The sequence below is a fragment of the Macrotis lagotis genome, chromosome 1 (genome assembly GCF_037893015.1).
Source record: "Macrotis lagotis isolate mMagLag1 chromosome 1, bilby.v1.9.chrom.fasta, whole genome shotgun sequence".
Taxonomy (NCBI): Eukaryota; Metazoa; Chordata; class Mammalia; order Peramelemorphia; family Peramelidae; genus Macrotis; species Macrotis lagotis.
The window spans coordinates 666,149,969-666,177,091 of NC_133658.1; the positions used below are offsets into that span (position 1 = coordinate 666,149,969).

The 27,123-nt window shown below is 34.6% G+C and overlaps 1 protein-coding gene across 1 annotated transcript in view; it reads right to left on the bottom strand.

Moving 5' to 3' along the window:
* Window positions 1–27,123, bottom strand: part of PMS1 (PMS1 homolog 1, mismatch repair system component) — a 107,801-nt gene that overhangs the window by 21,648 nt on the left and 59,030 nt on the right. Inside the window, 3 exon segments of the mRNA XM_074215503.1 lie at window positions 236–379; window positions 729–851; window positions 16,203–16,319. Coding sequence (XP_074071604.1) covers window positions 236–379; window positions 729–851; window positions 16,203–16,319 — 384 coding nt within the window.

The window sequence follows — 27,123 nt, forward strand, 5'->3', positions numbered from 1 at the left end:
ATATGGAATACAGAGAGGTTTACAAGGATAAAAGAAAGTTCCATGAAATTAGGTCAAGGAGGATGTCAAACTTGACCTCAATTTCTCTTAAATTTCAGGGTCTGGTGGGATAAGTCATTTTAGTATAACTTTCAGAAATTTATAAACTTCCATCAAATCCTTCCTCATTCTTCATCTTTCCACACTCAAAAGTTAACATAAATTAGCATGAAGAATATTTATGAAATTATGTTACCTTATTTTGTAATAATACTTGACTTTTATCAGGTGTTAAATTTACATCCACATCAGCTGCAGGCACAACAATTTTCATGAAGAAAACTGGATAAGAACGATTTGACTCTTTTAGGCATTTCTCATTGTAGTAATGTCGAATTAACTAGAAATGTATATAGCAAAATTAAGTTAAGAGTTAATTGGAAAATAGAAATAAAATAATGAACATAGGAACACATTTATCAAAGAAAGTTATCTGATGATCATCAAAACATGTTGGGACAATTTCTATTCTAAAGTTCCTTTAGGGACTTTGAATTGTTTATGAAAATTTAAACAATTATGATCAGAGAAAATCCAATGACCCAAAGCCATTAGGTTTCAGATTTAAAGGAAGTTTTTCTCTTTTAAAAGAATTCTAATGCCCATAAAAACATTCAGTCTCTGTTTGTAAATGAAAATATATTTGATTTTATATCATATTAGTTTTTAATTTTTTAAAATGTGGTTACCTTCAAGATGTCTTTTTGATGTACTGGTCGATTATTTATAAAAATAAAACTCCTTTCTGGGGTTGAAAGATTTGTCAAGGAGTGATCAGAGTCAAGCTTTGGAAGAAATCCACTCAAATAAATCTAAAATTTTAAGAAAAAGTGAAATATTAATTTTAAAATAATTCATATGCAATTTTGTATTAAGAAAGGTAGCCTCTGAAATAGAACAAAGATCAGATTAAGAAATGGATCTATGATTTCCTCATTATAGGTAGCTCCCAGATGAACAAGTTCCCAACTCAATTGCAAGATAGCACTTTTTTTTTTGCAATTTCTAATCTTATAGCAGGAGCTTTTAGTGTTTTCTGTATCAGAGATTCCTAGAGGAAAGTCTTTGGCTCTTTCTCATAATGTTTTTTAATGCATAAAATATGTAGGTTTACAAAAAAAATAACAATTATTTCAAACAACTACCAAAATTTTTTGATCATAAGTTAATTAATGATTTGTTAAATTGAACAGAAAATAAAAATGAACTTGAAATAATGGTTAAGAAACAACTCCCCTACTACTCCCTGCTCCAGCTAGACCCTTAGGGAAAGGTAGCTTTTTTTTAACAGCCTCTTTTAGAGTTAGCCTCTTTTGATACAGTTTTATTATAAATATAAATAAAGGACTATAAGGGGATAGTTAATGATATAGGTATATAATCTTACATAACAATATAGCTAATTATAAATACACATATACACATAAATACACACAGACACAGACACAGACACACACACACACCTCTCCTCACAAAATCAATACAAAAGCTTCATTTAAGGCCTTAGTTTCAGTATTTTCATGATTAAGGGTATATGATATTAACACTGATCACAGGGTTCAATACTACTGAATTTTATGCTTTCTTTCCTTATGTCATTCCTTTTCATTACCATATATGCTTCTTTCTCCTTCTTTCTTACCCTATACTCTATTCTCTCTCTCTCTCTCTCTCTCTCTCTCTCTCTCTCTCTCTCTCTCTTGAGGTGAAGAACAGAAGGGCTGCTGAAGTGTCTGAGGCTGGATTTGAACTCAGTTACATCTGACTCCAGGGCCAGTGCTCTATCCACTGCGCCACCTAGCCACCCCTCACTGCACCACCTAGCCATCTCTCACTGCGCCACCTAGCCGCCCCTCACTGCGCCACCTAGCCGCCCCTCACTGTGCCACCTAGCCACCCCTCTGAACACATTCTTAAGAAAGATTTTCTTGGAAAGACCTTCTTATGGAATTTAAAAGTTAAAAAATCTCAAATATAAACAGTTATCGATTATCATTCTTAAAATTCTCTGCCTTCTTCAAATGTTTCCTTGTTATCCTCCCATCTTTACATAATATGTAGGAATATTCAGAGAAAAAAAAGCAAAGCTTGTTTACATATTTGTTATATCTCATTTGAATTTTGAGGATAAGGCAGTCAAATTATAAAATAATAATCTTACTGAATTTTTGTTTGAGTCTCTTAGTACTTTTAACTTAAATAAAAATTATCTATTCCATTTCTATAATTAAAATTCATGTTTGCATTTTTGTTTTTAATACTTCCAGAGAAACATAAGTTTAAAGTAAGGGGAAACTTCAGGGAGGGATAAACTACAGAGAAGACAGGGAAGAAAAGGCATGGAAAAAGACCTTACTCTATCCATTCAGTTTAATTTAGTCCCCACCCCCATGCCCCATGGCAAGGCTCTGGTTCTAGACTTGTCACAAACATCCTACTCACCTCTCCCAACATTATCTTGCTAATTCTGCATTCTGGCTATCTCTAGCAACACAATGTTCTTCTGCTTGCACATCTGATCAGGCCTGCCTCCATACAACCCAAGTAAGTTTCTTGAGGGAAGGGTTAAGTTTTCGATTTTTATTTGAATTTCCAAAGCTTAACATAATGCTTAGGACCTGGTAAGTTCTTGGTGACTGACTGATGATCTCCTTAACCCATATGCTCCCATTAAAAAATTAACCGACTTGTCCTTCTGCCTTCCATGGTGATGGCAAGCAAATCTTATAAATAACTTAACATGGATTACTGGAAGAGTACCTCCTTTTTCCAAGGAAAAAGTGAATTGTAATGTTTTTCAAAAATAGTTCTGACATTTACTGCAAATTTTCTTACTAAAAATAAGAGTAGGTTAGTAAAGAAAGACCTTGAGGCACCTTACAAGACACATTGTGTGGCCTGACACCTTAAGTATAAGGTTGTCCCTGAGGTTGCAAATAAGTTTAAGTATTTAGGGATATGCATTACGCATTACTTCTTTTAGACCACTAAGTGCATTATTGTTGCTGTGCCAAATTTTACCAATTAGTGAAAATAAATAAATAACTCCACATCATCCATTACAAATGATACTACTTAATTCATTGTAAAATTTCACAGTACTTATAAATGGTAGTTTAATTTATAAGGTAACTTGAGATATCTCTGTAGCACCTGTTGAACAGTAGGGTGAGGCTGCTGGGTCTTTGAAAGATTTACAGAGTTTATGAATTTCCAAAAAGTGTCTGCCCCAGAAAGGATAATAAATAAATAAAAAATATTCTTAATGTTTTGTTTTCTTACTTTTTGCCCAATTATTGAAGAAATATAATTTACTTTAGGGATAGGACAAACTTATATGGTTGAAGCTAATCTCAACATTATAATATTTGGTTCTTATGTTTAAACATTAGCATAATGTTTAGTTCTTATGCTGAAGTTATATAAAAGGTGAAATAAAAAGGCAAAACAAAGGAAAATAAATTGAGTAACTATCAAATAAAAACTTCTTTGGGGAACAGAATCTTATATGACCCACTGAAATTTCACTTTATCGTTTGCAATTCTTCATTAAGTTTAACATAATACACTGTTTTTTGTGAAAAAATTTACCTACAATGAAGAAATTTCAGGGAATGTGTATTTCTAATTTTAAAAAGGTTTTAGGGCAAATTAGCATGACTTCTTTGGGTTCTTTTCTGGATATAGTGGAAAGTTAAACCAGAAAGAATCCCAGCAGTATGATACATGCAGAGCTTGTAAATTGTATCTGTGTGTAAAAAGAATAGGAAATGCAGCAACTTTCAACTAAACATGGAGGGACTTCACAAAAAAGAAAAAGAAACATCAGGTAAGAAAAAACATGTAAGAAAAATAAAGTATAGTCTACTAGAGACATAAAAGAATACCTATCGCTTTATTAAATAAGTATAAACAATAATCAAAACAAAAATTTTTATTATTTCGTATGAAGAAAAAATTGATTATGAGGGACATAGAAGGGCAGACTCTTAATGTGTTAACTGTCTATGATTAAAGTAACTCCTATGGTACTCAAGCATAAAGTTAAATAATTAGACACTATTTTAAAATGTTGGAGTTGTTCAAATCATCAGAGTTCAGGACAAGCAGAAAATTTGTATAAGGAATTGGTAAAAATTATAGGTCTCAATGATTAACCTTAAAGCCTAATAAATCAGAGTTATTAGAAATATTCCACAATTGGAAAAAGTTCAAATATTCTGCTCATATTTGAAAGATTCATCTTAAACACTGTTCTAATAAGGTTCCATTCTGTTGCCTCACTATTGTAATGAATTGTTCCCCAGTTCTTTAAGTCTTTGCCAGCAAGCACACAGTCTGTCAAGTTCTGTAAACGTGGAGATGCTTCAAGTATAATTCTTTTGATGGATAGACTGTATTTTACTGGAGTATCTGTCTCTTCATTTAGAGAGATTCAGTAGTTGATTAGGCCAGGGAATGATGAGTTTTTGGTCAAAGAAATTCCTGAAGACTATAAACTAAATTACAGAGGGATTGCAATTTCTGTCGATAAAAGGAGTGTCCATACTGATAAATTTACAAAATACTTAAAATCTTTAAAATACTGAAGTATAAGTAACCTATAAATGGTAGACTAGTCAGTCACCTTAACCTAAGAAAACCAGGAAAAAAAGTTAATATTTAAACTGACTAGCAAGAAATACTAATATTAAGGAATCCATTGAAAAACCATTCAATCCAGTATGACAAGGATACCTTAACCACATACTTGGCAAGTGGTTATTCAGCCTTTATGTTAAGTAACCCTTTGAAAAGGGGGGAATCCACTATTCCTTGATAGGCATACATAAATAATATTATGTCTTGTTGAGGACAAAAGTCACTTAGGTACTAAGAGAAATTCCCTATAACTCAATTATTGAAAATCTTTCATAAATTATTTTCTTTAAAATTAGCAGAAAGAACAGTCAAGCTAGATCTCTCACTCCCACTAAGATGTGAAAACTCCACAAAGATGGCTTAAAATTGACAACTCCTGCTGATCAATTTAGCCTGAAGGCAAAACAGGTTTAAAAAAAGTAGGTATTCACTTCTACAGCCTCCAGATTGCAAGCTCACTGAGTCACTCAAAGGATAACTCACAATAGGTTGGCATAGGTCAGGTCCCAGAACATTCTGAGGGGATGGATCTATGGTGTCCAGGAAAGAAGGTAGGAATGAAGCATGAGGATGCTATTACCTCCTCTCCCCCTTTATATTATATCCTCTCCCTTTTTCATTTCAATACGTTCAGGTTTCCCTCACCCTTTAAAAAAGCCTTCTTTTACCCTATTCCCATTCAAGGAATCATTTTCTATGTCTTTCTCAGGCCTATTTCTTGAAAAACTATCTATATTCCATGTTCTCTATTATCACACATCTCTCAGATCTTTGCAACCTGTCTTTTTTTTTTAAGGTTTTTGCAAGGCAATGGGGTTAAGTGCCTTGCCCAAGGCCACATAGCTAGGTAATTATTAAGTGTCTGAGGCTGGGTTTGAACTCAGGTAGTCCTGACTACAGGGCCCGTGCTCTATCCACTGCGCCACCTAGCCACCATCACTCTTCTCCCCAATGTTAAAAATTATTTATTTTTTCTCATTTTTAATTTTTTCAAATTCAAACTAATTTTATTTGTAATTCCAAATTTCAGCTCCATACATTTTGTCCACCCCCACTGAAAAAGCAAGAAAAATGAAACCCATTATAAATATGTATAGTCAAGTTAAAAATATTCCTTCATTAGTATATGTATATAGATATATCTATACATACACACACACACACACACACATATATATGCATGTATGCAGTGTGCAGTATATACTTCAATTTGTAGTCTGAGTCCATTATCTCTCCTTTCACCAAAGTGCTCTGGAACTATGGTTGTGTTGGTAAGTAAGAGTTATTACGTTTTCAAAGCTGTCTGTCTTTATAATATTGTTTTATATAGGATATTCTCCTAGTTTGGCTCACTTCACTTTTCACAGAAATCTACTCAGAGGTTTTTCTAAAAAACTACTCCTTTTATCATTTTTACTGTTCAACAGCATTCACATTTTTACACCTTAACTTGTTCAGTCATTCCCCAATTGATGAGAACCACCTCAGTTTAGAACATATGTAGATATGAGTCTTCTTCCTCTTTCTTTATAGGTATATAAGTAATAATCATTGTGTAGCTGAATATGCAGAGTTTAATTGCTTTTTGGACATAGTTCCAAAATGATTTCCAGAAATTCTAGACCAGTTCACAGTCCCATCAACAGTACATTAATGTCATTTTTCCTTTTCTATCAGCTTTGCCAATTTAATGGGAAATGGTATCTCAGAGTTGTTTTAATTTGCACTTATCTAATTTTTAGTGACTAAAAGCATTTTCTTTTTTTTAAAGATTTTATTTATTTTGAGTTTTACAATTTTCCCCCTAATCTTACTTCCCTCCCCCCCACCCCCCACAGAAGGCAATTTGCCAGTCTTTACCTTGTGCCATGGTATACATTTATCCAAATTGAATGTGATAAGAGAGAAATCATATCTCCAAGGAAGAAACATAAATTATAAGAGATAGCAAGCTCAAACAATAAGATATTAGTTTTTTCCTACATTAAAGGTTATTACCATTATTATTATTATTATTATTATTATTATTATTATTATTTATCATTATTATTAGTCCTTGGTCTTTGTTCAAACTCCACGGTTCTTTCTCTGGATACAGATGTATTCTCCATTGCAGAAAGTGCCAAATTGTCCCTGATTGTTGCACTAATGGAACGAACAAGTCCATCAAGGTTGATCATTGCCCCCATGTTGCTGTTATGGTGGTACAGTGTTTTCCTAGTTCTGCTCATCTCACTCAGCATCAGTTCATGCAAATCCCTCCAGGCTTCCCTGAATTCCCATCCCTCCTGGTTTCTAATAGAACAAGAGTGTTCCATGACATACATATACCACAGTTTGCTAAGCCATTCCCCAATTGAAGGACATTTACTTGATTTCCAATTCTTGGCCACCACAAACAAGGATGCTATGAATATTTTTGTACAAGTGATGTTTTTATCCTTTTTTCATCATCTCTTTAGGGTATAGACCCAGTAATGGTATTGCTGGATCAAAGGGTATGCATATTAAAAGCATAGTGGTATTTCTTCCTCTGAAAACTATCTATTCGTATCCTTTGACCATCAGATAAGGATTGACTTGTTCTTATAAATTTTAATCAGTTCCCTTTTATCTTAGAAATGTAAACTTTACCCCAGTAATTTTCTACAAAGATTTCTTCTTTAATTTCTTTCTTTTCTTCTAATTTTAGGTGAAATAGTTTTGTGTAGAAAAACTCTTTAGTTTAATATAATCAAAATTGCCTATTCTACCTTCTGTGACCATTTCTATGTCTTATTTGGTTATAAACTCTTCCCTTGTTCATATTCTAGGCTTGAATTCATTTATGTTATCAACCTTTAAGTCTAAATAATGTATCCTTATCTTGGTAAAAAAAAATGTAAGATGTTGGTCTTCACCTAGTTTCTCCAAGATTGTTTTCTAGTTTTCCTAACAGTTTTTGTCAAAGAAAAAGTTTTCTCCAATAGTTGGGATCTTTTGGTTTATCAACACTATTTGGGTTTAGCCTACTATTGTGTTTAATTGCTTCTGTTACACTAATCAATTTATTTCTTATCCAGCACTAAATTGTTTTTTAAATAATTATGGCTTTGTTAGTATAGTTTGAGACCTACTACTACCACCAAGCCTTCTTTCTACTTTTTTTTAATTAGTTATCTGACATTCTTGACCTTCTGTTCTGTTCTTTCAGACAAATTTTGTTAATATTTTTTCTAGATCTCCAAAGTAAGACTTTGGTAGTTTAATATGATTTAGGTAATAGTGTCACTTTTATTATATTGGTCTGGCCTATTTATGAGCAATTCATATTTCTACAATTATTTATATGCAACTACTTATAATTATGTTCATATGTGTCTTGGCAGAGATTCAAATATTTTATAATGTCAATAATTTTAAATGAAATTTTCTCTTTCTTGCTGGTCTTGGTTAGTTAGTGATATACAGTAATGCAGATGATTTGTGTGAATTTAATTCATATTCCACAACTATGCTTAAGCTGTTATTACAATTAATTTTCTAGTTTAAATTCTATAAGTACATCAACAGAAAGTGTAAATTTTGTTTCCTTTTTAATTATGCTTATGCCTTCAATGCCTTTTTCTTGTCTTAATGCTTTAGCTGGTATTTCTAGCACTATCCTAAATAAATTTGGTAATAATTATTAGAAAGACTTATTGATAAGACTTCTAGTTAACCTCCATTACAGATAATGCAGATTCTTGATTTTAGATAAATGCAGTTTTACCATTTTAAGGAAAGTCTCATTTATTTCTGTTTTCTGGTGATTTTTGTTGTTTTTATAACTAATATGGTCAATTTTGTTTATGGTTTTCCTAATATCAAACCAGTCCTATTTACCTAGGAAACAAATTCCCTGAAAGTTAGAATTGATCAAATAGAAGCTAATGATTTCATGAGATATCAAGAAATATTAAAATGAAAAGGATAAATAAAAAAAGAAGAAAATGGGAGGGGAAAAATGACTTGGAAAACATAGCAACGAGATAATTCAATCATTAAATGAAATAGTTCAGCTACCTTTAAATGAGAGGGCAAAGTAGAAATAGAAACAATCCACTGATTAATTCTTTTTTTTTTTTAAAGGTTTTTGCAAGGCAAATGGAGTTAAGTGGCTCGCCCAAGGCCACACAGTTAGGTCATTTTTTTTTTAAAGTACCAGAGGCCGGATTTGAACTCAGGTACTCCTGACTCCAGGGCAGGTGCTCTATCCACCTTGCCACCTAGCCACCCCCCACTGATTAATTCTTGAAAGAAACTCAAATGAAAATTCGTGGGAACATTACAGCAAATTCAGAATTCCCAAGTCAGAGAAAAAAATACTAAAAGCAGCCAGCAAGAAAAAATTCAAATGCCAAAGAGGAATTCACACAAGATATAGTAGCCCACAAAGCAGCATAAAGCTTGAAATGATCTTCCAGAAGATAAAAGGCAAAACTGAGTATAATCCTGGGGGGGTGAGGGGAGGAGGAAATAAATCTTTAATGAAATAGAGGAAGTGAGTAAAAGACTAGAGCTGAGCAGAAAATCTGACTATAATATATAAACATAGAAAAATTACATCATAAACATGGAATATATATAAAAGGGGGTGGAATTGGAAGGTAGTGGGAGATAGTTGAACCAAACTCTTGGTTTTGGGGGGTTTATTTTAGGTTTTTGCAAGGCAAATGGTAACCGTGGCTTGCCCAAGGCCACACAGCTAGGCAATTATTTAAGTGTCTGAGACTGGATTTGAACTCAGGTACTCCTGACTGCAGGGCCAGTGCTTTATCCACTGCGCCACCTAGCCACCCCACTGAACCAAACTCTTAACTGAACTAGTTAAAGTTGGTAAGAATACATATAAACATTCACACAAAGTTAAATATAGAAATACATTTAAACTGAGAGAGGAAACAGAAAAGGGATTAGGGGAAATAGGTGGAGGAAAGAAGAGAAAAAAATAGATGAAGGAAGGGATTAGACAGGAGCAAAAATAATCTTCTAAAGAGAGATAAAAGAAGAAAAAGAATAAGATGTAATTCACTATAAAATGAAAGGAGATAGAAGGAATTAGAAACCAGAATTCAAAAAATATATTGCTTACAAGAAACACATTTGAAATTGAAATATATATATATATATATATAATAAAGGGCTGAAGAAGAAACTTTTGCTTTCAGCTGAAGGGAAAAAAAGGCAATAGTAGCTGTAATTGTAAAAAAAAACCCAAAACAACAACAGCAAAAACAAACCTAACTAAATGAGATAAGAAATTAAATTTTGCTAGAAGGTTCCATTAACAATGAATTAGGGGGTGGCTAGGTGGCAGTGTATAGAGCATTGGTCTTGAAGTCAGGAGTACCTAAATTCAAATCTGACCTCAGACACTTAATTACCTAGCTGTATGGCCTTGGGCAAGCCAAGCCACTTAACCCCATTTGCCTGCAAAAACCTAAAAAAAAAAAAAAAACCCAACCCAATGAATTAATATCAATTCTAAACATATACGTGCCAAGTGGTATAGCAAATAAATACCTAAATGAAAAGTTATATTAATCAATAGTAAAATCTTGTAGTGGGAGACTTCAATTTATCCTTCTCAGACCTATATAATCTAACCAAAAAAAGAGAAAAGAAAAAGTCTCAGTCTCTCTCACTCTCTGTCTCTCCCTTAATATCTGGTCTATTGTAGTAGCTTGTTGTTGATGTTGAGTATCCCTAGATTATGTCTCTCCCAACTCCATTTAGCTATCAAAATGATCTTACTTAAGTACAGGTCTGAGGAATTTTAATGGCTCCATATTATCTACAGGATCAAAAATAAAATCCTATTTGGCATTTAAAGCTCTTTATTACCTGGTCCTTCCGAGTTGTTCCTTGAACAAATCACTCTTTCAACAATGTACATTTTCTCTCTGTCCTTCAGGCTGGAATTCTCTCCCAACTTTTTGCTTCCTAGCTTCCTTAAAGTCTCAGCTAAAAATTGCATCTTTTGTAAGAAACCTTTATCTAGTTCTCCTTAATATTAGTACCTCCCCTCTGAAATAATCTCTAATTTATCCTGTATATATTTTGTTTGTATATGTTTTTTACATGTTGTCTCCTCCCATTAGATTGAGAACTCTGTCTTTTTTGGTATCTTCAGTGTTTATCATAGTGCCTGGAACATGGTAAATGTTTAATAAATGCAAGTTGAATTGACTTTTTGGAAAAAAATTGCTGTGAAAATGTGATGTCTGGCAAAGTCCCTTCTGAAAGACAATCCCAGTTCTTGAGAGAAGAGAGTCAGCTGTGAGTCAAGAGAAAACACAGTGGCAGTTGGGATTCAAGAAGTAGCAAAGTGGCCCAAGGATCAGAGATGAAAGACCTCCCCAGCAGGATGCTCTACTTGGGGGGGGGGGGGGGGGGGTTAGTATGAAGACATTATGACCAGAAAAAGGATATTCAGTAGTGCTGTGAACTGATGGGTCACCTGAGTTCCCAGTATATTCTATGTAGGTACCCACTTTTCCAAAAAATTGTAGGTATATACCCCTATTTGTGGTTATGTCCTGGATTGATATTGAGGAATGATTCTACTATTCTTAAAATATTCTTACAATTTCTTAGCTTGATGGGGATGCATGGTACAGAAGTTAAAGAGTGAATTTGGAACTTTCAACTGGGGTGGGAGGTGGAGAAGAGGGAAGGAGAGATATTAGAGATTTAATAAAGGAACTAGAACTTGATTAGCATTTCAAAGAAGAGAGTATAGACTTAATAGAGGAGATAAATGAATTGATGGGATAAATAAAATTGATGAAAATGCCAAGAATGAAAGTAAATAAAGAAAGGACCAAGGGCAGAACCTTTGGGGATACTCACATTTAGGAGAGAAGAATCTGGAAAAAGAAAGTAGAAAATCAGAAGAGACCAAGAGGAAGTGGTGTGGTCAGGGGTGGAGGTAGGAGGAGAACCAGGTGAAAAGAATGTCATCAAAGTCAAGGGAAGAAATACTTTTTATCTTAATTTAAAAAAATTATGCAATTAATACAAAAAAGGGGAGCATTTACATATACCAAGTAGAACAGAAAAAGATTGAATATATAAACCAAGAATCTACAACTTAACTTGCTTTAAAAAAGTATATAAATGTTCATATAAATTATATATATGTATATATAAATAAAAAGTGCATACAAAGTAAAAGAGTACAAGAAATTTAACGTTACTTCCAAAACTGTCCTCTCTGTCTATTTCTTTCTGAATTTCCTTTTGCCTTCTATACAAATTCTTTTAAATATTTCAATAACTCTCTTTTTGGAGATAACACAATTGTAATACCCCTTCTCTATCTCCTTCATTTGACTGCAAAAATGAAAACTGAAATCCTAATAGTGCATAAACATAATTACCCATTGGCTATATGTGAAAATATGAGTCTTTTTTGAATCTGTTACTTCTCCAGTTGGGACCTCATATCATTATTAGGCTTTTAGTATTATGGTTGCACTGATCTAGGTGGCACAGTGAATAGAACACTGTCTTTGGAGTCAGGAGGACAAGAGTTCAAATCCAGACTCAGAAACTTTTCTCTTACTGTGTAACCTTCAGAAAGTCACTTAACCCTGATTACCTCACATTTAGGACCATCTCCAGTTATCTTGATTCATAGCTGGCCAATGGATCCAGATGACTATGGAGCAGAAAGTGAGGTTGGCTACTTAGCATAGCACCCCCTCACTCAAATCTAATTCATAAGTTTGTCATGGCATCACCTCCCTAATGTCATGGTCTTCTTAAAAAATGAAGGACAAACCTTAGCTTTTTTTGCACAAAACAATGTTCTTAATAATTTCAAAATTGATTTTCCTTATGTTATTCTTATATAAAATGTTGTTCTGGTTTGGGAACAGAGAATATTAAAAGGGTCGTCAATGATGCACAAAGTGCAAAGTGCAAAGTGTCAAATGATGCACAAAGATCAGGGAGAATGAGCACTAAAAAAATTGGCAATATGGTCATTTGTAACTAAAGGATTGAGGAGAACATGGGCATTAAGGAAAAAGAGACATTATAGACCATTTTTTCAAGTTTTATAGTGCATGAAAAGGGAAATATAAGAAAACAGTATGAAAGGTCTGGGGAAATTTCTTGAGAAAAGAGTAAATATGATATATGTTTAAAGGCAAAGGAGGAGAGAACGAATAACAGAAATGATAAGAAGATGGAATTGAATGCAAAAGTAAAAAATAGCTTTGAAAAACTGAAGATCATGTTTGTCTCAACATACAAAATAATTAAGTTCTTCAAATCTGACTAGAAACAAATTTAAATTTGGCTTAAATATTCAATGAAATAAATTTATATATAAAAGATACTTCTTTATGGACAAGGTGAGGATCTTAGAACCAGAAGAATGGAAGCTCAGTCAGGATATACTAAGTCAGAAAATATTTGAACAAAGGATTAGTATATACAAGTACATGTTTACAAATACACCACATAGTCATAAAGTCATAAAGAAAGTATTCCTAGGAATTGTAGGGAAACTGGGACATTAAAGTTTTGATAGTGGAGTTGTAAACTAATACAACCTTTCTAGAGAACAATTTGGAATTATGTCCAAAGGGTTAGGTGTGTATCCCAAAGAGATCATACAAGAGGGTAAAATATCCACAAGTACGAAGATATTCATAGCAGTTCTTTTCATGGTGGCAAAAAATTGGAAATTGAGGGTATGCCTATCAACTGAGGAATCAGTGAACAAACCGTGGTTTATGAATATGATAGAACACTATTGTTCTATAAGAAATAATGAGAGATGGAATTTCAGAAAAGCCTGGAAAGACTTATGTGAACTGATGCTGAGGGAAATGAGCAGAATCAAAAGAACATTATATACACTAACAACAACACTGGGTGTGATCTACTATGATGGATTTGTTCATTTCAGTAGAACAATAATCAAAGACAATTCTAAAAGACATATGATAGAAAATACCATTCACATCCAGAGAAGGAGCTGTGGAGTTGAAATGCAGACCGAAGTTTACTATCTTCAATTTTTTAAAGTTGTTATGTATTATGTTGCTTTTTCCTTTTTTCTTTGTTTTTTCCTTTCCTTTTTTTCTTTTCATTTAGATTTGATTCCTCTTTCCACAACAAGATTAATATGAATCTTTCTCTAGCATAATTACGAACATAGAAACTATATTAGATTTCTTTCTGTCAGATGGGGTGAAGGGAGGGTGAAAAATGTAAAACTCAAAACCTTGCAAAAAATGAATGGTGAAATAAGAAATGATCCAACAACAAAAAATGAATGGTGAAAGTTATTACTGCCTGCTGTTGGCAAAATAAATAAATTCAAATATTAAAAAAAAAGAAAGTGTTCCTATAGCCCAAAATATTCACAAAAAAAGTCAGAGTCTACTATTAGATATCTGTCTCAAAGAAAGAATAATCAGAGCAAGATTTTTTTGGAGGGATAGGGGAAAAAATTCAAAGAAAACAAGTGAGTGAACATACACTAGAAAATGAATATACAAATTGTGTATGGGATTACGGTATGCCATTTAAAAAAAAAGATGACTATGCGGGGTTCTTAGAAACACAAGAACACTTACATGGATTTATATAACCTGAAAAAAGTAGGAGCACATCAAGACAATATATATATAAAATGATAACTTATTATAAATGATATAACTCAAAAAGAATGCTGAACTTATATTTATTCTTTATTACAAATGAGAATGATGGATTGTGAGTGAAAGCTATGTATTAGTAAATTACTATGTTATCAAAAATAAAGACATTAATTTTTTAATAGGAAAGAAGGTCCTGAGAATCACTGTTTACAGATCATTTACAAGAATTGATATAATAGACGATACTCTTTAATGTCAATATTCATTTAATGTTCTAATTGCTACAGTACCAGAGAAACTGAACACATTGACCTGATGCTAAAAATGAAAACAGTAATGATACAAGTACGGGAACTGAAGGTGGACTGGTCATTTACTGAGAATGAGAGACAATACCTAGAGAGCCTAAGTACTATATTGATAATGCCCAAGATCTTGAGGGGCATGGAATAGATCTTATTAGAAAATTTAAGGCTGAACTTGAAGAAAACTTGAACTCCAGACAAAGAGGATCTGTACTGGTAACAGAGGTACATACACACTATACTATTGATGTAAATTATCAATAACTCAAAATATTCAAATTAAAATAAGTAAATATTAAAATAAGTAAATATAAATAAAGTAAATAAGTAAATAAGTAAAATTACAAGCAAAAAAGTAAAATAAGCAATCTATGACTACAGACTATTCTTTATTAAAGTTTAACAGTGAAAAAGCAAGAAATAGGAGAATAACTTGAATAAGTAATTCAATACATATTATTTAAATATTAAAGAAAATAATTGATGGAACAAGATCTCTGAGGAAACCTTGATCCTATTCTATTACAAGTGAAGGGACTATCCTTAACGATGAAAATCATTTAATCATACTTAAGTTTTATAAATCTAATAACAATATTGAACTTTTATGAAAACAGTACTTTGCAATTGCAAAGTCCTTTATATATATCATATTTCATCTGAACCTCACCATAAATGGGAATAATACCAAGTCAATTATCTACCTGATTATCTGATTAGCTATATTTGGCATTATTATGATTTTTTTATTGATAACTCAATATATTTGTTATGAAGGTGATGGTATGTAGTGAAGTATGAAAAGATGGCAATAAGTATATGTATGTGATGGAACACTATTATTCTATTAGAAACCAGGAAGGATGGGAATTCAAGGAAGCCTGGAAGAATTTGCAGTAACTGATGCTGAGCGAGATGAGCAGATCCAGAAGAACATTATACAACCTAACAGTAACATGGGAGTAATGATCAACATTAATGGACTTGCTCAAACCAACAGGGCAGCAATCAGCTACAATTTTGGGATATCTACAATGGAGAATGCCATTTATATCCTGAGGAAAGAACTATGGAGTTTGAACAAAGACCAAAGACTATTACCTTTAATTTTTTTTTAAAATGTTACCTTATTGTGTAATTCTGCTATATTTCATACTATATTTTCTTCCTTAAGGATATGATTTCTCTCTTATCACATTCAACTTAGATCAATGCATACTATGAGAATGACATAAAGACTAATAAACTGCCTTCTCTGGGGGGGGGGGGACGGGTTGGGGGCAAAATTGTAAAACTCAAAATAAATAAAACTTTTCTAAAAAAATGAAAAAAGAAAAGATGGCAATAAAAAAAAAGGTGACATAAAAAAGGAAGGAAGAAAGAATTTTTTTTTTATTTTTTGCAAGGCAATGGGGTTAAGTGACTTGCTCAAGGCCACACAGCTAGGCAATTATTAAGTGTCTGAGGCCAGACTTGAACTCAGGTTCACCTGACTCCAGGGCCGGTGCTCTATCCACTGGGCCAGCTAGACACCCCCGAAGAAAGAAAATTTTAAATTACATTATCCTTTGGTTACCTGAGTTTCTTCATAATGATGTTGAAAGGCTGCCATATTGCTCATCATGGTAGTTCCTAAGACTGCCATTAAAGCTGTTTTGTGATCTGAAACCCTGCTTTTCTGCCAAATAATTACCTGAAACAAAAAGAGTCAAATCTTATAACACTGAATTTAGATTTATAAAACTCAAAATGCCTATAAATTATGAATTCATGGATATGTATATTTATATATGTTCTTTTTTTTTGCAAGGCAATGGGGTTAAATGACTTGTCCAAGGTCACAAAGCTAGGTAATTATTAAATGTGAGATCGGATTTGAACTCAGGTCCTCCTGACTCCAGGGCTGGTGCTCTCACCGTGCCACCTAGCTGCCCCTACATATATTCTTATATTAAAATTCCAACTCAAATGATGCTTTCAATTTCATTTAAAAGCTTTAGTAATTCAGCTCAGAAAATCTTTAAGAATAGGCTCCAAGTTAAGTACTAATTTTTATTGATGACTAGAAAATATACTGTAACATTTATATAAAGCCTGATTAATACAAAAATTAGAAATCATTAAGTAAAAAAGGTAGTTTCAGAAAACTGGCCTTAGAATTTAAATTAAATTAAGGTCTAGTTTCATTCAAGTCAATACTGAAATCAACGATGGATGGAGATAAGATATAAAGGTAAAGAGCTGCCAATTCTGCTCTTTGATGCTAACTATTTGAAGAAGTAAATTAATAATGATGGGGGCAACTAGGTGGTGCAGTAAATAGGAGCACCAACCCTGGAATCAGGACCTGAATTCAAATCCAGCTTCAGACACTTGATATTTATTAGTTGTATGACTTTGGGCAAGTAAAAAAAAATACATTCAGAGCTCATTAATAATGATAGAACTAATTACCTATCAATTTATATTTTAACAAAACAAGACTTTTAAAATTATGTTTTAATAGGAACACTGATATACTATTGGTAGAGTTGTGAACTGGTCTAACTGTTCTGGAGAATAATTTGGAACTATGACCAAAAGGCAGGAAATGTTCAAAAAAACCTGGGAAGACATATAAACTGATGCAAAGGAAGTAAGCAGAACCAGGAGAATATTGTACACAGTAACAACAATATTTTAAGGATTATCAACTATGACAGGCTTAGCTACTCTGATCAAATCAGTGATCCCAAACAATTCCAAAGGATACATGTTGAAAAATGTTATCTGTTTCCAGAGGCGAACTGATGAACTGGAGTGTGGTTATAAATAAGTCTATATATATAATAGACACACACACACACACGCATACACAAACATATTTAGAAAGAAAGGGTCCTAGAACTTGGGTAGAATCTGGAAAGACTCTATGTAGAAAGTCTTAAGGGAAATAAGGGAACAAGTCTTAAGAGAAATAAGGAATTTTTGTCAGAACTGAGGAGAAAATCCATTCCACACATTGAAGATGACCATTACAAAGTTGTGTGCAAGAGAAATGAGAGTATGATATGTGAGGAAGACCACTCTGGCTGGACTGTGGAGTACAGGAAGAAAAGTAAAACATGAACAATCTATAAATATAAGTTAGCATTTTAATAGGCTCTGTCCTCAGACAGGAATTTAATATGTTACTTTGGTGGCAACAGGTAGCCACTGACTTACAGAGTAATGGAGAGACTTGGTTAGATCTGTTTTTAAGAAAAATTTCTTTGGGAATCATATGGAGAATGAACTAGAGTGAATGGATGATTAAATAAATGAATAAAAAAGCACTTAATCTAAGTGCTGAGAATACAAATAAGCAATAAAGTGCTCTTAATTTGCTCATATTCTAATAAAAGGGGTAGGGATACATTTGAGACAGGAAAGCCAATTTGAACAGTCTTAGGAAAGGTCACTGCACAATGATCAATGTTGGAAGGAATGTGGGAAATCTGGGATATACATTGATAGCGGAGCTGTGGACTCATCCAGCCTTTCTGGAGAGCAATTTGGAATTACACCCAAAGGGCAACAAAAATGTGCAAACACTTTGATCCAGCAATACCACTCCTGGGTCTATACCTGAAGAGATTAATGTAAAAGGGTAAAAATATCACTTGTACAAAAATATTCAATAGCAACCCTGTTTGTGGTGGCAAAAAATTGGAAATTAAGTAAATGTCTTTCAGTTGGGGAATGGCTTAGCAAACTGTGGTATGTCATGGAACACTATTGTTCTATTAGAAACCAGGAAGGATGGGAATTCAGGGAAGCCTGGAGGGATTTGCATGAACTGATGCTGAGTGAGATGAGCAGAACCAGAAAAATATTGTACATCCTAAAGCAACATGGAGGTGATGATCAACCTTGATGGACTTGCTCATTCCATCAGTGCAACAATCAGAGACAATTTTGGGGTATCTGTGATGGAGAATACCATCTGTATCCAGAGAAAGAATCGTGGAGTTTGAACAAAGGCCCAAGACTATTTAGAAGAAAACGTATCTTATTATGTAATTCTGCTATCTCTTCCTTAAGGATACAATTTCTCTCTCATCACATTCAACTTAGATCAATGTATTCCATGGAAACAATGTAAAGACTAAGAGACTGCCTTTTGTGCGGAAAAATTGTAAAACTCAAAAATTAATAAAATCTTTCTAAAAACAAAAAACAAACAAAAAACCAGTACTATGATAATTTGATCATAATTGAATAGTTAGCACTTGACTCAGAAATCTGTCTACTTGTATATAAAGAACTTTAAAAAAAAAAGGTAGGTCACTGCAGTGTTTAAGACAGTCCCTGAGGAAAACTTGACATTAAGTGGTGGTCATGCGAATCATCTGAATAAAAATATGAAATAAGAATATGTTATGAAGGAGAGAGAATTGAAGATGAATGAACTAATGTTAAAAGGTTTATTAAGTGTCTACACTGCCAAACACTGAGCATAAAGTAGCTATTGATTCTAGCTATAGAGAGGTGGGATTAAACATGTAGTAGTAGAGCAGATAACCAGAAAATGTGAAACATTACTGGAGTCAGCAACATATAATAAAACATGTAATACATGAGTTCCAGATCTGAAAGGGATAAACTGCACACATCATAATCTCTGAAAATGCCATAGTCTGAAGGAAACAGCACCAGGCTTGGGGATGGCAAGAACAAAGATGGGGAGAAAAATGTTGTAAACTGGGAGATTTTAAAGGTAATGGCATCCTCTAACAGAAAAATCTATCCACTTTTTTCTGCCATGAGGGAGGAAGTCATAGAATAATGGATTAAGGCTGGAGGCACTTTAAGAGATTTAGTCCAACTCCCTCATGAGGTGAAAAAAAATGAGGCCTCAAGAGATTAAGTGACTCGTGGGTAGAAAGGAGCAGGATCTGGAGTCAGACTGAGTGCTTATAATCATTAATACCTAAGTTTGATTTTTAGGTTACATGACCAATAAGACAGAAGACTAGTCATTTTCACTGATCCTTGTGACCTCTCAAAATTCTTCAGCCTCAAAAATAAGGCAACTACAACTCTCTCCACGGTCTAAGATAGCAGGAGCCCATTTTAGGTAACAATCTAATGAATTAAACAATGGGAACCAGTCAAGAATACACCATGTGGAACATTCTGGTGCTCTAGACTGAAAGAAGACTGAAGCTCTATAACAGGACAGGAAGAGGCTCCAGGCAGTCCCCGAACTAGTTCAGGGTATGGGAATTTAACACCTCTGTCATTCATTACTCAGTCCCAGGTCCAGGAAAAGTTTGGTATATAAATGTGATGAAGTATTATCGTGCTCTTAATGATGATGTGGATGATTTCCAAGAAACTTAAGAAGACTTTTAAGAACTGAGGCAGGGGCGGCTAGGTGGCGTAGTGGATAAAGCACCGGCCTTGGAGTCAGGAGTACCTGGGTTCAAATCCAGTCTCAGATACTTAATAATAATTACCTAGCTGTGTGGCCTTGGGCAAGCCACTTAACCCCATGTGCCTTGCAAAAAAAAAAAAACCTAAAAAAAAAACTGAGGCAAAGTGAAATGAACAGAGCCAGGAACACAATTTATATAATAACAATATTGTAAAGACAAAGACAAACAACTTTCTGATCAACACAAACCAATCACAATTCCAGGAGATTCATGATGATGAAACACTTCTCAACTTTGCAGACAGATATATGATGGACTCAGTGTGCAGAGAGACATATAGTTTTGAACTAGGCTGATGCAAGAATATGTTTTAACTCCATTTTGCCTCTGCTGCGCTCTTTAGTTTCAACTAAACAGAACAAGATGCCCTTGGTGTTCCCCCTTATCCTAACCCTCCTTATATTTCTGCCTCATTTTGTGTTCTGTCTCCTTAATTAAGTTAATGGAAAACTTTTTGAAAATGAGGAGGTTAGGAAGGAGAGAACAGGTGGAGGTTAAAGAGAAAAAATTCAAACCTGAAAATAAAATAAAATTGAGGGTGGAGAAAAGGGGGGAAAGATTTCTATAACAATAAGAAATCTGGAATGTATTCTGGAGATCAAAGGAATCCAAAATCCAACCTAAAATGACTGATATACTCTACAAAGCCAAGCACAGGACCTTCAGTAAGGGGGGGGGGGGGGGGGGGATGAGCAAATTATTTCCTTTGCAAACACTCCAAATAACAAAAATTCAAGAAACATAAATAAATAGTTATTCCCTCCCACGTTGAGACTTTCTCCTGTGCAGTTTTACTATATTATGGGTTAGCAAAAGAATTTAAATGGGAATTTTGTGGACAGATGGAAGAACTAATGGTGGAGATATAAGCAAAAAACCCTACAGACATCATAACACTACAAGTGGGACTAAACTGAAGAATGTGAAGGCAAATAAAAAAGGGGCTGGGGATTAGAGAAGATAGGTGGGAATGTGTGATGTTTCCTAATCAAAGCAATGCTAAATAATGAAAAGAAAAGAATTCTAACCTTTTTTAGGAAGAAATCTTATGAGGAAATGGGTAAAGATGACAAAAGGGAATGATTAAAACAGGAAAAAAAAAAAGAGGAATCTTGATTCAAAGTGGGAGGGGTACCACTGAAGAATGCTCCTGGAGTTGTGAAAGGATCCTATAATGGGAGAAAAGGACCTTACAATGGATATTACTTTACAAAGATCTGGTACTTAGATCACTAAATCTGAGAGAGTATTGTGGCCTAATGGGTAGCGTCCAGCATTAGAAGGTGAGTCAATATTATTAGAAAACTGACATCCACAAAACTTGGATGGCATAGACTCACAGGGAAGATTCATGACAAATAGAGGGGAAATTATCATGCAGAAGATAGCACAATTAGGAAGAGCAGGAGAGTTTATTTCTATCTCTTGCAGTAATTTATACTTCTAAAAATGAGGTAAAAAGCAATAACATAAACCACCTGAAAGTAAATCAAAACTTAACCTTTCAGCCTCAGTTTCCTCATGCATAAAATGGGGTTCATAACACCTACTTTACAGTGTTGAGAATATCAGCTGCTGTGCTGTTTGCAAACTTTAAAGCATGAGTGCTGTTATTTTTATTATCGTATAGAGTTCTCGCTTTGGTTCTCTTGTTTTACTTTGCATGGGTTCATAAAAATCTGTTTCTTTGATAAAAATAAAATCTTCTTTCTTCTCTTTCTCATGTTTTTATTTCTAACTGCATAAAAATTTTATCATATTCATGTCTGTCTAATGATTCCCTATTGAAAACATTGACTTTGTTTCTTATTTCATAACTTTTACAAATAATTCTGCTATGAATATGTAGGTTTACACTGGACATGTTTCTGTTTCATCCATCACCCTCTGGAAGAGGGCTTTCAAAGTTCCCACCATTTTTTTGACTAGGTTAAAGAGGCTGCTCTCTGCCTCATTTCTTTCTAACTTAATTATTTAACTTAATTTCTTTTCTAACCTTAATCACTGAATGGGCATTGCCTCAGTCAAACTGAGAGCTGCTAAAAAACCTTAGATTGAAAAGGCCAAGATATCCCATTGCATCCAGGGCCTTCTCCAGTTGTCCTGATCCATATTTGATCTTGGGTCCAGATGGCTCTGGAGGATAAAGTGAGGCTGGTGACTTTGTATAGTACCCCTCACTTAAATACAACTTACTACATGTCATGGAATCATTTCCTTAATGTCTTGGTCCTTTTCAAGAACATGGATAAAAGAAATCTGTTAGTGACTTCTCTAAAGTTAGTCTGTGTCTATTCATATGTGTTTTATATTTATCCATTTAGAAACATCTTCTCCTCATTGGAAACATTGGTTTTGCCTGTTCTTTGTATTTTTCTTAGCTTAGCATATTGTCTGACATATAGAGGGTCCTTATTACTTATTGTTTTTGACTTGAAGTAAATGCCCAATAGTTATTTTGCTGAGTCAAAAAGTATATAGTCAAACTATTTGATTCCAAATTGCTTTCCAGAATGGTTGGAATAGTTTTATAGCTTTATCACAACAATGTAATTGTCTTACCATAGCTCTTTCAACACTTTTTCTCACTGACAGATTTTAGAAAATAAGATGAAATATCCACTGTTTTAATGTTCATTTCTATTATAGTAGTGTAGTATAATGGTTAGAGTTGGCCTTAGAGTCAAAGATTTGGGTTCAAGTGCTATCTCTGACATATATCAGTTGTGTGACATTTAAATAAGTCACTTAAACTCTCAAAGTTCTATACAACACTCAGCAACTATAAGTTTCTGAAAAAAGAACCAACATGTCATTTCTTTTAGGTATACTAGAATGAACCTGGTCTCTCTTCTGGACTACCCTAAAATGCATCTCCATTACACTGGCTAATTCCATATTCCTTGAATTTTATTTTTACTGCTATTCTCTATTTCTCATTTGTTTGTCTACTCCAATTCAGAGGATAGAACCTAATCCCTCATACCCTGCTTATCAGTCATCTAATTTTCAGGGATATTTATTAATAATGCTTCTTTTTTAGAAGTTCCTCCTCTTATGCCTTTGTTACTTCTCAAAACTTCAAGGATTCACTGGAATTTATTCCTGGTAATATTAATTTTTGATAAAGGCAATGGAATCTAGCACTTTTTCTTCATTGTTTATCTCTTTGGTGATCATTTTGCTTTTCATCTCAACCTCTGAACTCCTGGTTCTTCCACTCACAAGTTTGTCCTGCAAGATGCCCAATCTTTTTCTCCTTCCCAGTGAAAGCTAACAAAATACATGAATCCATCTTGTAGAATACTAATATCCTAGCTTCATTTTTCAAGAGTCTAGACTCATTTTCTCCTACTTTTGAGGGTTTTCCCCCCATTTTCTTTTCATGCTCCATCAGCTTCTCTGCTTGGTTTCAATTTCAAAAACCAGCTTATCACCCCCAGAAACTCATCCCCCACCGGAAAATCTCATTCTGAAGAATGCTTCAGTTAGGATACTCAGCACCTCCTTTACACCCTCAATGGCCTCTTCCTTCTAAAGGAAAGACTGGTTCCGCCCAAGATGGCAGAGAGAAGACAGGCACAGTTCTAAAGTCTCCTGATCTTTCCCCATCTAGCATATGAAACAAACCTCTTAAAAGAAATCCAACCCACAAAACCCAGAAAGAAAAGCCAGGAGAAAGAACTTCTACCTCAGGATTTGTCTCCTTCAGCAACACTGGTCAAATTCAGGCAGGTGAGTCTGGGTCCCAGAGGGAAGATCAGCCCCAAATTAACCAGATTAGCAGCTGAATTGGAGCCAGGAGTCTGAGGGCCTGAGAGCCAGACCTGCTGGATCAGCAGTGAGGCCAGACCCGCTGGAGCTTGCCACCAGGGCTAGGGGGAGAGTCCCAGTGCAGGATAGGTGTGGACACACTATCCCTAGGCTCCTCAGGTCTAAGGAACTCAGAGTCCAAGCCTCCACTGCTGCTGAGGCCTCTTCCTGGAACAAACAACAGAGGACTACTTCTACCTCAGGCATAGGTGTGTGAGCAGAAGAACCAGCCCAGCAGACAATAGGGAGAGGGATGACCTCAGGCCAGGGCAAAGCCCACCATTGATAGAAGGCAAAAGGATTCCATAGCTCCAACTCCTCCCTTCAAGCTAAGGGAGAAGGCCTCAATCAAGGTCACAGACACTCCAGAGAAAGCAACCAGCACCTCCTACTGGCCAGCCAGAGAAATTGCATTCAGTGAATAAAGCCTCTATAGATCCCAAGCCCCTGTGAAGCAGCCCCTCCCCAATTCAAGGTTTTAGCAAAATGAAGGGTCAGTGGAAAGGTGGATCCACAGAAAAATTCTTGGAAGGGAAAGACCCTAACTCAGAGAGACCTAGAACCTTTGAGGAGAATGCGACCTGGTCTTCAACAAAGAAACACTTCCTTGAAGAAATAAGGAATGAGTTTAAAAATCAACTAGAAAATTTGGGATAGACAATTAATACCTTGCGACAAGAAAACAAATCCTTAAAAAATACAATTGGACAAAAACAAAATGAGAATAAATCTCTCAGATCATCAATTGGACAAATACAAAATGAGAATAATTCTCTCAGATCCTCAATTGGGCAAATGCAAAAAAGAAAATAATTCTCTCAAAACCTCAATTGGTCAAATGGAAAGCTCTTTCAAAAGTAGAATGGACCAACTGGAAAAGGAGTTGGAAAAGGTTCATGAAGAAAACTCCTCTCTAAAAAAAAAGAATGGAGTCTGCAGAAACTAATGACTCCATGAGACAACAAGAGCCAGTTAAACAAAACCAAAAAATAGAAAAAATAGAAGAAAAGGTAAAATACCTCATCAGCAAAACCACTGACCTTGAGAATAGGTCGAGGATGGGCAACCTGAAAATTATTGGACTTCCTGAAAAGTGAAGAGAAAAAAAAGCCTGGACTTAGTATTACAGGATCTAGTGATGGAAAACTGCCCTGATATCATGGAACCAGAGGGCAAAGTTGTTACTGAAAGAATACATCAATCCCCTCCAGAAAAAAGATCCTAAAATGAAAACACCAAGGAATGTTGTGGCCAAATTCCAGACCTATCACATAAAAGAGAAAATCCTGCAAGCAGCCAGAAAGAAACAATTTAAATATCAAGGAGGCACAGTAAGGATTATGCAGGACCTAACTGCATCAACATTAAGGGATCAAAGGGCCTGGAACCAGATATTTCCAAGAGCAAGGGAGCTTGGAATGCAGCCAAGAATCTACTATCCTACAAAGCTGAGCCTTCTCTTCCAGGGAAAAAGATGGACATTTAATGAAATGGAAGAATTCCAAAAATTCCTGATGAAAAGACCAGAGCTAAATAGAAAATCTGGACATCACACAGGAGGTTCAAGAGACACATGAAAAGGTAAAAAAAAGAGGGGGGGGGTTGGTAAAAAAACTGCTATCCAATAAGCTGAAACTGGCTATATTCCAGCATGGGGAAAAAGATTCTTATAAATCTTGAGAATTATAACTCTAACAGAGAGAATGTACCCAGCCAGAAGTGATGGACATTCATGACCTATCCATAAGACTGCTATCCAATGGGATTTAACTGGCTTTAACCCCACTTGGGAGAAAGACTCTAATAACTCTCAAGAATTTTAACTCTATTAGACAGAATGTACCTAGCCAAAAGTGACAGATACTCAGAATTCTCTATGATTCAGGTAGAATGATCTAAAAACACTATTTCCTAAAAAGGGGGGACAGGAAGGAGATGGGAGGAGGGAGGGGATTGAATGAGGTAAATCTCATTACACTAAGAGGTACAAAATACCTATTGGTAATAGAGGGGAAGAAGGGAGGAGATGAGAAACAGCTGAATCTTCTTCTCATCACACTTGGCTTAAAGTCAATTTACACAGACTTAGCTAACCTAAAAAACATCTAACCTTTCAAGGATTAAAAGGGGAAAAGCAGAGGGGGTGGAGAAAGGGAGGGGGAGTGGGGAAAAAAGGGGAACTAACAAAAGGAAGGGAAGGAAAAAGGGAAAAAAGAAAAGGGAAAGAAAGGGGAGGGGTTATATAGGAGGGCAAACACACTGAAGGGGGCGGTATTCAGAAACAAAATACTAGGGAATATGAATAAAGGGGGGGGAAGGGGGAAAATACAAACAGAGGGAAGAAAGTATGGAGGGCAATAAAGAATTAGTAATCATAACCTTGAATGTGAATGGGATGAACTCTCCCTTAAAATGTAAGCAAATAGCAGATTGGATTAAAAACCAGAATCCAACAATACGCTGCTTACAAGAAACTCATTTGAAGGAGAGAGGTACATATAGAGTAAAGGTAAAAGGTTGGAGCAAAATATATTTTGCTTCAGCTGAAGTGAAAAAAGCAGGGGGTAGCAACCCTTATCTCAGACAAAGCAGCAGCAAAAATAGATAGCATTAAAAGAGATAAGGAAGGAAACTTTATCATCCTAAAAGGTACTATAGACAATAAAACTATTTCAATACTGAATACACACACACACACACACACACACACACATATATGTATGTATATATGCACCGAATGGGACAGCATCCAAATTCTTAAAGGAGAAGCTGAAAAGAACTACAGGAAGACATAGACAGCAAAACTCTACTAGTGGGAGACCTCAACCTCCCTCTCTCAGATCTAGATAAATGGAATCATAAAATAAACAAGAAAGAACTTAAGGAGGTAAACAAATTGTTAGAAAAACTAGATATGGTAGACTTATGGAGGAAACTGAATGGGGATAGAAAGGAATATACCTTTTTCTCTGCAGTACATGAAACTTATATGAAAATTGACCATGTACTAGGACATAAAAACCTAATGGTCAACTGCAGAAAAGCAGAAATAGTGAATACATCTTTCTCAGAACACAATGCAATAAAAGTCATATGCAATACTGGGCCAAGAAGATATAGACCCAGAACCAATTAGAAACTGAATAACCTCATTTTAAAGAATGAGTGGACCAAAAAACAAATTATAGACAGAATTAACCATTTTATCCTAGATAATGATACTAA